Source organism: Anas platyrhynchos, chromosome 2 (assembly GCF_047663525.1).
Source record: "Anas platyrhynchos isolate ZD024472 breed Pekin duck chromosome 2, IASCAAS_PekinDuck_T2T, whole genome shotgun sequence".
Classification (NCBI taxonomy): Eukaryota; Metazoa; Chordata; class Aves; order Anseriformes; family Anatidae; genus Anas; species Anas platyrhynchos.
This window is the reverse complement of record NC_092588.1, coordinates 94,806,480-94,822,843: the sequence shown is the minus strand read 5'-3', so window position 1 is coordinate 94,822,843 and position 16,364 is coordinate 94,806,480. Positions and strand designations below refer to the sequence as shown.

Below are 16,364 nucleotides of genomic sequence, written 5' to 3'. Positions count from 1 at the left end.
CAACAGCTGAAAATACAAAACACAAATTATGTTCCTACCTTTTGTGGAAGCTGGCTGCAGTGACCAGAGACCAATGCATTTTACTTCCTGTCCTACTACAAAATCGCTCCAACTCAAACCTACTACATGGACTCACAGTTCTTACCAGTAGGAATGAACATGTGTCATACAATGAAATGCAGCAATAATTTTTACTTTTTTTCCTTGTCCACAGTTCATTCTCTTATTTTTTAAATAAATTCAGTAAAAGAGATTTTCAAAGAACAAACAAGCTACTGAGTACTTAAACTATAATGAAATTTTTACTTACTGTTTATGCTTTTGAAAATTTCCTGCTGCTTATTTTTCTGTAACTGCATGCATATACTGCTTGTAAATTCATCACAGAGAATGCAGTAATTACTCCTTTATTTTAAACCATTGAATATTTTGCATCACATTTTTCTGAACACTACTCTGGGAAGCCCTACTGCCTTCATGGTCGCAGCAAGAATTCAAAACTTTCAAGAGATATCATTAGGATCAATCAAGTGTATGATTTAAAATGTCCCCATTAAAGTCCATTAAAATATTGTTGAATTGTAAAATCCCTAATACCTGCCAGTTTCCTTTGGTTTCCCTCTGTGCTTTCCAGCACCGGTTGCAAACATTACTGAATACACCTGCAGTCCTGCGCATAGACTGACCTAGTCTTTCCTCATGCTCTGAAGAGCTCTATGTCTAGAATAGGCACGGGCAATCAGTTCTTTTGTTACCAAAACATTCTTTCAGTTTGGGGAAAACTGATGGCATCGGTAACTCAGATCTCGGATCTGTGCTTGTCTCTCCTTTTGCTATTGTGCAAGGGCAATCTCCTACCTTCCTTGAACATATGGTGATCCTTTCTAATTCTACTGCTTAAGCATATTTGGAGGAGAGATAAACAACTGCACATTTGTATTTTTTTTTACAGTGATAAGGCAGAAACCTTTGGGACTAGATTAATTTCCCTTAGGAGCTACCAATAATTCTGTTGTCATATTTCGAAGTGAAATGACTTCTGAATTCTATCACTTTCCACTGAAAACTTCATAACCACAACCATATGTTCATTCCACATATCTTTTATATCCCTTCTCATTAGTAACACAATCTACCAGTTCCAGACTTCAGCTGAAATGACCTTGTTCCAAGTAATCCTTTGTATCAAAATTACAGAATTTTAAAAAACAGTGCTCCCACGACATTGTTGTTTCTACAGCCTGTACTTCAATCACTTTCAACTCTTTTAAAGCATCAGCCAACAACTCTAAGAATACAGGGAAAGGCAAACATTTTGATCTCTGAAAAGTCTCTAAATTTATCTTTAAAATCCTATTCTTTCCCGCTGAGTTGGACACTCCTACCTTTGTAAGAACTGCAGTTGATACTAAGGAGTGGCCCATAGCTGCTTCTGGATCAGGGTAATCCACAGACATCTGGTGACCTGGAGATGTAGGAGCGACATCTGCCAGCACAGCACTAGCATTTTGGGGACCTGCTCCTCTCTCCTGGGCTTTATCCTCATGTGCTTCCTGGTGGGAGAACTCCACTGGCGACCTGGAGGTCCTGCTAATTGACTGCACCGTGCTAAGGACAGTCATCTTTGTCAGCAGTGCTTTTGGTAGACCATCCATTGAGTCTGTGTGAACCCCAGCAAAGCAGTCTGGCAGTCTGGTATCTTCATCAGCACTTGTGGCATCCTGCAAGCCGTGTCGAGAGGGGTGATGCTGGGGGCTGGCTGTCACTGAGGGGGTTGTGGATAGGACTGACTCGGCTTGGCTGTCTTCATCATCATCTTCGTTGTCATTTTCATCTTCATCTGCACCATCAGACTCCTCTGCATCAAACCCTGACCGGTCACAGCCAAATCTTTGTTTCTCACCTGCAAAAGTAAGAATTAAAAGTTAAGCCAATGAAGGTCGCAGACAAATTAGGAAAGAGATAGAAGGGTGAAAGGTAGAAACACCAAAAAAACTTAGGACATGTGCATTTTTCAGTCACATTGCATCAAAACAACCAAGAAAATTGTCACTTTGATTTTTCAGTGTACATATTTAATTCTACAGTTACATAATCTTTCATCTTCTGTTTTTGTGTTGTTTTCAACCTTTTGTATTTGTCTGTTTTAAGCTATGTATAGTTGTTTGCTCAAAGTCACCCTTCACTCTTTCGCTTGAGGAGAAGCAAGCAGATTCCTGCTTCATTAGGTTCCTACTGACAACATACGAAGCTTGTCTGCCATCCTTCACTGTGGGATATTCTCTAGCTGGTTCTGACTCATAAGTGGGTGTCCTTGTACCTAATATGAATCACTGCTGCAAAAATTTTCGAAAGATACAAACAGAAAGACTGGAGGCTGTTAGTCAGGAATCTGTCTCATTAACAGGCAAGAGATCAAAATTAGACCATACCAGATTTCTTCACTTCGCTGTTTTGAAAGGATTATGAGCAAGTCACCAAAGATGTCCTAGGAGGCAAGAAATTTCATGCGTTAGTAAGTATAAAAACTTACTGATGCATGAAATTTTATTAATAAGAAGAAACTCTCCTGACTTCACATCTTAAAGCCAAACTGGATCAAATACTTTCTGCTGGCTATTGGTACATTTTTCTACAAAATACAGCTCTACTGCAGCTTTTAACCTCCTTCTATATCATAACTTGGAAAGAAAGAATCTTCTCTAGTAAAGAGACAAAATCTCATCTGCTGTATCTGATTCCAAGTCGGACTGTCTGGGATCACATTTTATAGAAGACAAAATGCTTTGGATGCACTAATATTTCGTATTTGATTAAAGGTCTGTCTGCTAAGCTCTCCCCCAAAAATACCAGCATAAAAATCATTTGGCTCTGCAAAATCAGTGGCAGCTGGTTAGCTAAAATAAGAGGTCCTGTTCTAGGGAAATCTACACAATAGCTTACCATCAGAATGAATGACCCTGAAAAAAATGAGACTTTTACAAGAAGGAGAAGGTATGACAAATATATTAGGCTGCTATGCTACCAAAACCAAAATAAGCTTCTTGAGCTCCAGGTAAAATAAATGGGTTTAATTGAGCTACCTCTCAAAAAGCTACCTACCACTACAAGCCTTTCAAATGAGCAGTGCAATTAGGAACAAGACTAATAGCTTCTTTGAAAAAACTCCCCTGTAGTGACTTTGCCCCTCTTTGCCTACACAGTAATTTGTATATTAACTAAATATGGAAACTGTAGATTTTCTACATTTACTACAGCAGGCATGAAACTGAAATGTTATTAAAAATATGCTAAATCCTCTAGGTCATTGGAATGGTGCTAACAAAAATATTTTTTAGGATTTTATATAGTCTTCATTTAAAATTCTCATCTACAGACAAAGCTGTTAGAGAACAAAGTACATTTTAGTGGAAAAATTAATTCAGAAAAGTCCATTCCCAAAATATCAGAAGTAGGATTGTTAAAGATGTTATTAGCAAAACCACACAGAGTTGTTTAACAGTTTTTCTCTGTATTTCTGTCATTTCTCTTCCTCATACAAACATTTCTTCAACAGTAATTTGCAAAGCAAACAAATCTAAAATGTTAGAACCTCCACATATGTTTGAGTTCTGAATGAACTCAGTGCCTCTGCAACAGATGTTGAAAATTTCTCCATGTGTTACATCTAAAGGGTAACACATTTCTTGCAACTTGTAAAATAATGCATGGAACGTTACAAAGTCTTGGGTTTCAGACTGGACTTCCTCTCTATTTTGATCTCACTGTAGGGTACTCTTCTCTTTACCAACATCACATACCTATATTTCCTCTGGGAAATCCTACTGCTTCTTTTCTTTTCTTTCCCTCTCTCTACATGAATCACATTTTCTATGAAGTTGACTTCCATCATGAATGACTATCTCCATTGGCAAAAGAAACAACCTGAAGTGATTAGAGTGATGCCACACTTTTAAAGGGAAAATACACACTCAAACATTCCCTGATTTATAATATGAAACTACCCTTTCAAAATCAACATTTAAAAACACACCAGGATTTATTACAAAACATTGCTTATGTATATCTTTTTTTGCATGTGCCTTCTAGAAAAAAAAAAAAAAAAAAAAAACATGGAAAGGGAAAAGGGGAACCACGCGTGGGACACAGATTCCTTAAAGGAATCCCTCTGTGGGATATCATTTCCCTCTATTGTTTCCCTGCTTACCTCCACCCTTTATGAGTTTGCCAGCTTCTATTTAAGTGTGGTTACCTGAGGCCAGAGCCTGCAATGTGGGTGAGGTGACAGTAATGAATGTGGTTCCCTTACTCTCACACTGTTTTGGAAACATCAGACGAAAAACGAACAAACAAAACAACCAAGAAACCCCAAATCAGTGTTTTCTTTCTCTGGCGATGCAAAATGGACTGCTCTTCCTTCTATACCCCTGTATGTCTTCTGAAACAAGAGGTGCCCAAACTTTTCTGCAAGTGATCCCTTTAAGCTTCACTGTACAGAGGTGGAATTGTGGGAGGACCTGATTCTGGAGTTTGAGGTGTCAGAGGAACCAGGCAGGTTATGGGTCTACCCAAAAAAGGTACCGAAGCTGTGACCACTCATTACAGTGAAAGACTCTTTCCCAAGCACCATCTTGTTAACCACGGAGTTCTGGCCCAGTTCCATTTTGGTAACTGTGCTCAGCCCACTACAGATCACCTTGCACTTTTAATTGGGAAAAAAATAATTCTTTGCTTCCTATCTTAAACTATGAACAATTACAACCATGTGCTTATGTAGCTGATGTATATAACTAGAAATGACTCAATTTCCAAAGGGAACAGAACTGCTTCTGTGTTCAACTTTGTTTGAGGTTGTAAATCAGTGTGGGATATTTTAGAGCAAAGGATAAGTCATAAATTCAAATTCACTAGCATGTAAGGAAATAGTTTGTGCTGTGAAAATTCCCTGTTAAGAGGAAAGAAAAAAAAAACACAAAGGAAAAGTTTCACACTTAATAGGGAAGGCTCTTTTCCTTCAACACATGGCTGATCCAAAGCCTCTTCAACTCACTCTGCATATATCATTCAGCAAGACATCTGCTATCAAGCAAAGGAAGTCCCCAGTGGGGCTCCCGGAGCACTTTCCTAGCTGTGCTGCACTTCTCTCATTTCCAACCTTTGCTTAGGAAGCCTGCAAACATTACTGAAAATGCATATCCAAAGTCCTACATGAACCCAACCTGTAATTCTCATGTCTGAAGAACACCCAAAAGCTGTTCTGTTTTATGAAAGCTACTTCTCTTTCAAATTTGTAACTCTTATCATCTTAGAAGAAAGACTGACAGCCTCAATTTTTGATAAAGACTGCTTATGGAAGAGTAAGGAATGTCTCTCATCCTCTGTCAACCGCTGCAATCTCTTCTTTTAAGCCCTTTTCTTTCTGGACTTCGCAGGAAAACTTGGTACTTTCGACTATAGACATAAATGCTTCAAAAATTGGTAACAGCTGGAAACAAAAGTGTACTAGAAAGGCTAACACAATTTTTGATCAAGGATTTTGCTAGCATTCCAGCTTTAATCATATTTAATACAATTAATATTTTTAATCCTATGTAGTGATGTAAACACAAAAGTCATACCCAGATATCTTATTGCTTCATTTATTTTGTCCTTAAATCCTCAGATCGTTAATCAGGTAGGTATTTTGTTTATGGTGTTGAGCTAATTGGCTAAGGCTCTGTTAAAATACTTTACCCCAAAGCAAGAAAGAAAAACCCTTCAAGTTCTTCAACACAATAGAATCAGTCAGAGTTATCGGCATCCTAACATGTCCATTAGCAAACAGCCTGTGTCTGGTAAGTCTATATGCTACTTTTTTCGTGATGCTGTGAATTAGGTACCTGATACAGGGCTTTCTCTATGTACTTTAAAGTTCCTTATTTCAAAGGTTTTCCTACATGAATCCTTATTGTACATGATTTTAACAATGGTCATCTAGTTACTATTATATTGCAAAGTACCAGTAGAAACATTCTTCAGAATCCAAACTTAGGAGTTTGTAATTTTAATTGACATATTATGACCAATAAGTCCATTACATGATCAGTTTTATCAGGCCCTGGTCCTACAGGCTTAGTGGTTTCTGCACCAAATCCAATGACAGAGTTTGATGGCTTATAACTTGATCATATTTAGGCAGATTTTCACATGAAGAGCAAAATGTTTGTTCGTGTTCTTTCATTGCCATGAAGCCATGAAAATATAAGTCCAGATTGTGTAAGTTTTATGAGTTTCTAAGCAAATGGAAACACGTACTTAGACTAAGTATAGGTATCACTATTAGATCTGCTTATACAGATTAAAGACATTTTACTAAGTATCTGTTGTCTACTGCCTATTTCCATCATTGATTTTCTCTGTACTAAATCTATAGGCTCTTAGCACTTGAGTAATTTAAAGCAGTGCTTATCAACTCAAATGGTGTAAGTGTCTTCAGTTACGGATTAATATAAAATCTATATAAAAGCATTTAGTAACAATGTATCTGTTCTCTCTCTCTTCTCCATCAAATTTAAGAAATATATATACAAGATGACAATAAAGGCAGAAATATTTTGAGTACGGTATCATATAAACTTAACTTAAAAGTAAGGTCTGTATGTTATTAACACATTCTGTATTTTTCTAAACAAATACAACCTTAGATTTCCCTTTTGCCTATTGAATTACTCTTGCAACGGACTGTTCCACAACCATTCAAACAAATTTTAAAAAGTAAGGGTAAACAAAATACTGCTGGGTGAAACAATGGTAGCATCTATATCCAAACGTGTTGTCTCCTTGTCTTTGCAAGTCCTTTCACAGGCTTTACTTGGCTGATTTCAGTCTTGCTTCAGCTATTGTCCACTGCTCATCATCACCACACAGGACTCATAGTGACATCTACTGGGTTAAATTCAGACTAGTAATAGCCAGTGCTCCTCAGAAAAGAGAAGGAAAAAAAAAAGCAAGCTTTTGATTTTTACTCCTAAGAATATGGAAAATAAAGTAAAAATAACCTAAAAAAATAAGAGTAACCTCTGTTTCCTTAAAGAGATTATTTATGCCTAAATCTTCCAGGGTAACCTATATATTGTAAATCCACCCTACCATTAGCTAGTCTATTCTCAGGCTGTAGGTGTAAGGCTCCAGCATACTTAATATACATCTAGTTGAATACTAGGCAGTGATACTAAAAAAAAAAAAAAATAAATAAAAAATCATGTGAGTAACACAGAAACAGCTTTCCATTCTACTTACAAAAGGAGGATATTATTACAAGAATTTTCATTTATTTTTACTTATATGCAGGTGCAGTGAAAACACAGTGAGTCATGATTAAGCTAATGAACAGCCATGGAAACTAATTTAAGATCCACTATGATAATAATATATAGCTAATTAACTTAGAAACACTGTATCTTTAGAAGGGTTTATTTAATATTGCAGAAAATGAGAGTTTTATACTCTGTGTAGATATATATCTATGTAAGACACGTGAAACTTAAAATTAGGCCTTCTTATAGGTACATCTGGAATGTTTCTGGATATTGTTTTCTATATACAATTTAAACAAGTTCTCCCCATTTACAGGCTTCATTATTTAGTAACTCATCTTCACATTTACTTAGGCACACCCTACCACTCATGCATTAGCTTACATATGAAGTATTATGAGTTTAAAGTTAATAATTATTTTAATTTGAAGACAAATTGCTGTTTTTAAGACTGCATAGCAAAATGTTAACACAGCAAAAGAGGATATCCCCAGTTGCAGTCCATCACACTAAGCAGTTCACCTCATCTGACAATTTAATTCAGATATTAACATTCCTTACATTGTAACCCTGTATTTTGGTGACAAGAACATTCCACAGAGCAGAAGATGAAAGATAAATGGGTAAGGGCATAGTTTTAAACACAAAAAGCCAGGCCAGAAAGTATTTACTAATACCCAGATGATGACAAGTCCACATACAAAGACTGCTATGTTAAGAGCTCTGATCACATATATTCTCCAACAGCTAGAGGGCATCTCTTTTTGCTTTCCCTAGATGAGACAGCACAACAAAATTTCAGCTTCTCAGATTACTGAAAAAACAGGTTGTATGTGTGCATGCCCGTGTTCAGGACTGTACAGTTTTGCACTCCTTACTCAATGTGTGTGTGTTCATTATGTGTACTACCATCAGGGCTAAGCTAACTTCTGATATAAATCTGATACATTCAAATCATGACTATGCTTAAAAAATGCATAAAAGTAGAATTGCCAAATTCCTTAGCAGTAAAAGGTTGGTGGTTTTGTTAAATTTCTTGCTAACTCTGAAATGAATTCTCTAATTCAAAGTCTGACAGAAGATATACAGATATACAGCTTAGTTATTTTAATGAAAGGTGTAGACATTTCTATTGCCATAAGAACAATCCGTATTTGGGTAAGAAACTAGACACAGACATTCTGCAGGTCAGGAAACCAGCCAACCTTGCACAGCCTACAGCAAAGATTTTATTTTTTTCCCCGAGGTCATAATTATTTCTTATCAGATTTTCTGTACCTTTCTTCACATCATCTCACATTATTTTCCAACTGAGGAAAGCCATTGGACCTCGCAGACCTCTGTCTTTGGCAGGGAACTCCTTCCCTGAGCCCAGCCCTGCCAGGAGAGGGGATGCCCTGCAGACAAACCCTGCCAGGTTGCCCTCGGGAAGGGAAGCCAAAAGGTGGTTGAAGCCACCTTTTCACTATGCAAGGAGACTGCCTACATGCCTCAAAAAACAGTCACATTCAAATGCAACCAGAAGATTAGTATGTACGGGATTTCAGAGAGTACAGCAGAACCATCTAAAATTAAAAAAAATATATATGCAAATAATTTGCACTTTTTGTTTTCCTCCTGGCTCTGCTTTAGAGATGGGCCAACAGAAAGTTTCTGAATTATCATAAGAAACACCTTCCCATGCAGCTAGGTGAGCTGAGAGATTAAATCATATTTTTGAAATGTACGGCTACTCATTGAATGTCCACCGATAATTGTAAATACACTGTGTTGTGCAGCAGCTAGATAGGCTGGACTGGGATGGCTGTGGCAGACACGTGTTTGTCATGGGCTTAATTACCCTGCTTCTTGGATGGGATTTTTTTGTGCTGAGCTTTGTGCTGCACAGCTGGTTTTGCTATGGGTACCTGAGCCAGATCATTTAGGGATCATAAATATCATAATAGATCATATAAAATAGGGATTAGAATAGATCATAAAGATAGGGATTTCATCACCAAGTTGATGTTTGTTTCTGGGTTCTCAGTTAAAAACAAACAAACAAACAAACAAACAAACAAAAAAAAAAGTGTTCCCTGTTTTGTTTGGAAAAAAAATGCACTGCAGCCTTAAAATTGAATCTCTGGAATAATTTCATGCAATTAGTGGCAAACCCTAGCAAATGTTTGTCTTTTTTTTTGTTTTGTTTTTTGTTTTTCCTGTTTGCTGTTTTTCCTCAAAATACAATATTTTAATTTATTAAGTAACTACTGTGCTGAAACAAAGAACGTATTTCAGGGAATATATAGCGTATTTATAGTATGGTTAAATACACCTGTAATAGACCATTACACAATATATAAGGACACTTTCAGTTAGAGACAAAGAAGAACAATCTTTCCACAACTGTTTAAAATGGCTTATTTCTACAGGATGTTACTGAAAAATCAACATTTTAAACAATAACCATTACACTATAACTGCACATGTATGTAATTGGGAATACCAACTTAATAAAATATTTTCAGTTCCTAGAAAATGGACATACTTTGTGGTTTACAAAACTGAATAAAACATTGAAAGCTACAGAATAATGTTTAAAAAAGTGGTGACAATTTTTCTGTCAAGCAAATGCTGAAAATGTTAATGAACACCGTTTATTTGTGAGGAAAGGATAGTAAATTGTCCTGCTGCCTATCTTTTGTGTTGTTTGGTACCTCAGCTGCAAAGGGGAAAAAGGTTTTAACCTTACTAAAAAGGAATATAACTAACAACGCTAAAAATAGAAAATGCAAGTTTATTAGTATGTAGTGCACTATATACCTAGAACTGAATCATCCTAGTTGAGTCATATACCCAACATAATTTAGAATTAGATTCAAGATGATTCTCTTATTCTACTAGCAGTTGTCATATGGGAGCAAGTGCATTTATCCTTCTTGCCCTTTACTGTTTAAATGAATATCCCACTGCTTTTGTTTCTCAAAACATCATCTACAATCTAATAAACTATTCCACTGGAAAAAAAAAAGAAAAATACAAGGCAAGGCAACAGGACTCAAATCCCTGTTGAGAAGTGGGAGGAAGCAGAAAATGCCTCCACTGCATCAAGACACGTGGAGACCCAAATTGAAGTCCTAACACAAAAACCTGTCTTACATCTCACTGCAGCTGATGCAGCTACATCTTTCTTACCATGCTGAGCAAAGCCTACATGACCCCAGCGTGGCCCTCCTTGACTGTCCTCAATCTCACCTCCTTTTCAGTAGAGTGGTCTTGGTATGCAGAAAGTGCAGAATTTCAATTATTAACAAGTAATCTTGATAATACTCTCGGCGCTAATGGAAGAGTAGAACAGGTCAAGATGAAAAACAGGTTGAAAATCTGTTGATTTATGCCCAATTATTTGTGAAGGACAGCACTCTATACCTGAAGATAATCAGCCTCATTGAAAAGCCTGTGCAAAGAACTCAGCATATATATGTATTTCTGTGGGGTGTGTTATTGATACAATTTACAAAATTTGTATTCAAAAGTTTGACAATTTCATGCACAACTATTTTCAAAAAATACTACATTTTCCTTTTCTTTTCCCCCTAGACACAGCTGTTCTTCTGGTACTTTCAATCTTCTCATATTTATCTGTGAAACTGATAAAGATAAACTGCATAGCACTGTGAAAAATTCAGCAGCAAAGTATGTTTAGCATATGTTTGTCATTTATTTTGGTGAAGGTTTTTCCAATATTTTTTGTTCTCTTTGACTAGCTTCTAAGATTTTTATCACTGTATCTTTTCCCTCTACAAGAATTTAAAAGCTTTGGAAAAGAAAGGGTAAGACACCAGGATTATAAAATAAATACCACAATGCAGAAAAGATTTTAAATTCTTACCAAATTCTTCTTCTCCATCTTGGTCATCTATTAAGCCTACTGAGACTCCCAAATCCATGCATTTCTTGCTATGTGCCTTTGACTTCATATGTTTTGTCAAATTTCCTTAGGAAAAAAGAAACCAAAAATGAAATACTCTTTGACTATACAAATATACACCAATATACATACATCCACAACTCATTCAGTTACATTTACAACCAACTGTATAATTTAATTGAACACCTGACAGAGCCTTACCCCTCAATGTAAGTTTATCAAGGGCTATGGCAGATTCATCATCATGAATGCTACTAGTTCCCAGGCTCAGTTCTTTACTGAAATAGAATAGGGTGGAAATCACAGAAAATGATGCATTTTGCATGTGTGTAAAACATCCCTCAAGTCTTTCTGATAAATATAAATAAAGGCTGATTCAGTCTTCAAAATTATATTGACAGAAAACTACCATGTGAAACTAAAGTTCATATCCTGCAGCTCTTTTAGTATGTGATGGTTTCTATCATTTCCACTGCCAACCTAAATAACGAGATTAATTTTATCCATAATAAGAGCCTGAAAATATTTGCTTTCAATCTCAAAAATCAATGCATATCTACTGAGAGGCTCCATGAGCTACTGTTCCCTCTTCCTTTGGAAAGAAAGTATGGCAAATATCATCCAAAAAAAAGTTAAAATCGATTAGAGAGTTATAATTGATGAGTATGTTGAATGTATATAAGTAACAACTCACTTTACACAATATTATCTTACAAAAACAGTTTCTTTGAGACATTTAAATGAAAGTTACAGTGGGTGAAATACAGACTCTTCTATAGTTATAGAATATGTAATTCCCACTTTGAAATAAGGTTAGGACTTAGCCCAAATTTTGCATTTCTTCTTATGAAGCTATATGGTATTGCTATTGACTTACAAATAGCAAAATTACCATCTGTGTGAAATTATTGCCTTTGAAATCATTGTTCTTTCATGAAGGGTAGTTTACTAAGCTTCAAGCACTTAGCTCTGCATCTAACTTTGCTAGTAATGGCAGCAGCCATGACAGCAACTGTAGAACAGGAACCAAGTACAAGCATCTTCTACAACTGAAGCAAGGGAGATTTTTATATGGGTAAAACTCAATTACCTGAACCGGGCCAGCAAGCCTACTCAGCAAAAACTGTAACAGAATTTATTGGGTTCACAATCCAGTATTTCATCTTAAAGATGGTGCAACAAAGCAATATGACACCCCAGAGTGTCAGGAAGCAGTGTTAGGTTTGAACACATCTGAAAAATATCCATCCCACTTTCTGCAATCCTGTGTTATTTATTGAAAGTTTTCCACCTAACTGCTGAGTAGTCTCAAGCCCACTAAAAGTACAAACGTTTCTGAGGTTATAGCTGGGGGAAACTATAACTAAAAGATGTTCAAAGCTCAGAAAAACTTTACTGCTTTGAATTTTTCACTGAAAGTATTTTGGCTATGAACGTATCCTGTCTCTCACCTCCTATTTAAATTTGGACGCATTTACATACTTGTGTAAACAGGCTTTAGAAAGCAGGGGTCCATCTTTGGGTCTTATAAGGTCAAGCGGAAAATGAACTTTGTCCTTTGAGGAGACAGAAATCATTTTAATATAATAATTTAATAAATGTCAATTTACTGACTGGAACATTTAAATTGAGTGCTAATAGGAGTGCAAAATATGCCAATGTCATGTCCGAATGATCATCAGTGGGGACTTAAAACTGTGCTCACATCCCTACACAGGAGGGACATAACTTTCACCATATTTTCTTTTTCCAACATAATTTCTTATCTACCACAACATGCCACACAGTTTGTTCATATAAAGGTGTGATTATCTGAATAAGCATACAGAAGACAAAGGAAAAGAAGGAGATCAGAGACTTCAAATCCTAGAAATATTAGTCAACAAACTCCACAAAGAAGCAACTTCTTTGGCTTATAGGTAGCCAAATTTGAAAAGAAAAGAGTTGTGCTTTAACGATGAAGAAAAAACAGGGGAAAAATGTACACTGAAAACCAACCTCTACCTTTAGTTTTGAAGGAGAAGTTGCAGTAATTGCAATGGTAAGGACGGACATCTGTATGTGTGCGAATATGCTTCTTCAGCATACTGGGCTTCTTGCAACGTATTCCACATTCCTCACAGATGTATTTCCCTCTTCCTCTCCCCCGAACATACACATAGTCTTCATTTGACTTGTACCTAGTAACAGCATCAAAAGAATAAGGGAATTAGGTGTAAAGGAAAAAAGAAATCTAGTTAGAAACCATAATCTCTTAAATTAAAAAAAATATGTAAAATATGAAAAGAACAAAACGAAACTATTTTCTACTTGTGCATTTATTTCTTAAGCTCATAATCATGGACTTGTTTAGGATTAATGGTATATCTTTTTTAATAAAGGTGCCATTTGATACTAAGCATTTCAAGATTTCAAATTTCTTCTTTGCAACACGGGAATATACTTTGAAAAAATGTCAGCTCTTGGAAGTGAGTTTGGGCACCATGAGAAAGCTTTAAAAGGAGCACCTCTGATGCTCTGTGCTGGATGCAGAGAAGGAACAACATCAGTTATGACAGTGGGGACGTCTTTAAACATTCCTGTTCATGTGCTCAGGACTCAACCTCTTGGGGCTGTCTCTTGATGGAAAAAGTGCCTTAGACCGAACTCCACCATTCACCTCTCTACTCAAGGGCAGCAAACCGAGACCTGGTTCCTGCAACGTCTGGAGCTGACCTGAGGCACATAGCAATGTTTTATCTGGGTGGCTGGTAATAGCTTAACTCCTAGCCTGGACTGGGCTCAAAACAAAAATCCATCAATGGAAAGCCCTAGAGCCCATTACCAATTACTAGAACAATAAAATATATACAATTCGTACTCAGAACTTTTAGAAGTGTCACTGGCACATTTTCCGACTAGAAAATATGTTTTATTAGATGTTGTACATGGCACAACACTGTGGCTAAAGAAACTGTTACTCATACCAGGCAACTGATTTTAAAATATTGCAGTGCATAGACAGGAACTCTCAGTTAAGTATTTCCACAGTACTTTTCAGACAAGGACTTCTGCAACCTCCAGACAGCAACTGGACTGTCCCAGACTGTATCCTCTCTGGCAATAATTATACAAGCTTATGGCAGAATATATACATATTATTTATCACATAAGAGAAATACAGGAAAATAGGCTACATTTATGGCTGTATCTAGCTGTCTTTACTGCTGATTAATGTTTGCCCTTTGGAAAAAAAATGAATCACACTGCCTATTGTTTTTTATTTCATAATGTCCCCTCAACTCTCATGGCTCCATGCTTCTGGTGACTTTTCATTTTTTTCAGAAACATAAATCAACATCCACAGACCACAGTATAGGAACTCTTGTCTAAAATAAATCTAACAGGAAACAACATCTCTGCAAAGTCTAGAATGAAGAAAAAATATTTTTCCAACAGTATCTAGTACGCAAAGTACAATACTTGCCCTCCATCAAATATTTTCACTCTTCTTGGTTCAGTTTTGTTAAAGGAATTTTCTTTATCATGCTCAGTACTTGATTCAGAGTTTTCCTTATTGCTGAATTCAGATGCAGTCATTTTTTTTCTATTTAATGCTCGCTGAAAGAAAATGAGATATACACACATTTATCATTAAAATTAGTATCTTCCATACACCATTGAAACATACAAAGTATTAGGAATAAAAACATAATTCATTTTACAAGCAACCATTTTGATATATATATATTTAATTTTAAAATACATGAATCAAACAGCATCTTTGACTAAACTTCTTTAATATGCACTAAACTTATCTACTATGCACTGACTATTCGTGGACTGGCAAATCTATATGGAGACTATGGCACTGTAGGAAACCAGGAATGCTTTGAATAGGAGATGTCTCTTCCTTCCTTTGGGAAAGCAGAGGTGACATTTTTAACCTCACACATAGCCTATTACAGAGAAAAGATGCTTCCAATAAAATCCAGCGGATTCCTGAATGGTGACTGACCAACTCCCCTGCCCTAGAAGCAGCAACCGGCCTAGAAGCAGCAACCGGACCATGCAGGCAGGGCTCTGCGGCAGCATCGGACATCGTGCCACACAGCTCGACAGAGAGGGAGGGAGGAAGTGGTCGTGCACAGTTAGCGGTGCTTTCTCCCCATGGCTCAAGTACTGGTCATTTAAGTAGCACCTTCCCAGCTCCAGCTGCCTGATGGCTACCAGGGGCATTGGCAGTGAAGGACTCCCTTGTCCTAAGAGCTGCGTTCCTGCAGCACAGCAAAGAAGAAAAAGGGTAGACCGAGAAAACATACTAACAGGTAATGTTTCTGTTTTCTATTATTTTTCATAAAACACTCCTGTTGTGGTGTGGGGATTGGCTCTTCCCAGTTTGGTGAGGTTGCTAACAGTGACTCCAGAACTCTTCCAGAGCAGGACTCCACAGCTATCCACCACTACCAGGCCAAATTACTAGAAAAAGATTACCAGCAGTCTAGCAGAACAAAAGTACATTTCTCAGTTTCCTTTTATTATTAATTAAAGAACCTTTTTTTGTTTGTTTGTTTAAAAAAAAAAAAAAAAAAAAGAGGATGAATTCCCCCAACACTTAAAGTCTACTCCTTCCAAGTCTGGGATATTTATAAAATGGGCAACAATGAAGGAAAGATCCAATTAGCTAGCAATTATTACTGCTGTATTTATAAACTGTTCTACCCACATAGCTGGCATAATTGCCACATTTGCTCATATTGATAAGTGAATAAAATGATGGGAGAAAAAAGACTGGCCTTATGTTTTCTACTCATTATAGAACCTAATGCTGCAAGCTTGAGAATTCTTGGCAAGAGGAATGGCTTTCACTGGGTGCCTTAAAATGACTGATGATTTGCACCAGTCATTACATGCATCAAAGGGTGACATCGCCCTCCTTGCAATCTCTGCCACCGTATTTACTTCCCCCTCTGAGGAGGAATGGAGATGATGGGGAATTAACATGGATCAGAGGAAAAGCGACTTCCTATCAGGTTCAAATCCTCGGGAATCTGCACAGGCTGCATGCACCTCTCCAATCCATATGCTCTCATGTGGTCCTGTGACTGATTTGGGATGGATTTTCAAGCATCTGAGCAGTCCTACCAAAGCACACATGACAACTCTGCCTATGTGTAGGA

At 36.9% G+C, this 16,364-nt stretch overlaps 1 protein-coding gene across 12 annotated transcripts in view; it reads right to left on the bottom strand.

Annotated features, from left to right (window-relative positions):
- Positions 1–16,364, bottom strand: part of HIVEP1 (HIVEP zinc finger 1) — a 128,419-nt gene that overhangs the window by 18,694 nt on the left and 93,361 nt on the right. For 11 of the 12 annotated variants that reach the window (XR_005263008.2, XM_027451471.3, XM_027451474.3 and 8 more), the window contains 4 exons: positions 14,672–14,805; positions 13,204–13,385; positions 11,167–11,271; positions 1,386–1,903 (listed from right to left, as the gene is read on the bottom strand). Coding sequence is in view for 11 of the 12 variants with exons in the window: in XM_027451471.3 (XP_027307272.1) it covers positions 1,386–1,903; positions 11,167–11,271; positions 13,204–13,385; positions 14,672–14,805 (939 nt within the window). In the remaining variant the exon portion in view is untranslated. The remainder of the gene's footprint in view (positions 1–1,385; positions 1,904–11,166; positions 11,272–13,203; positions 13,386–14,671; positions 14,806–16,364) is intronic. The other variant, XM_038173535.2, reaches the window with a different exon arrangement.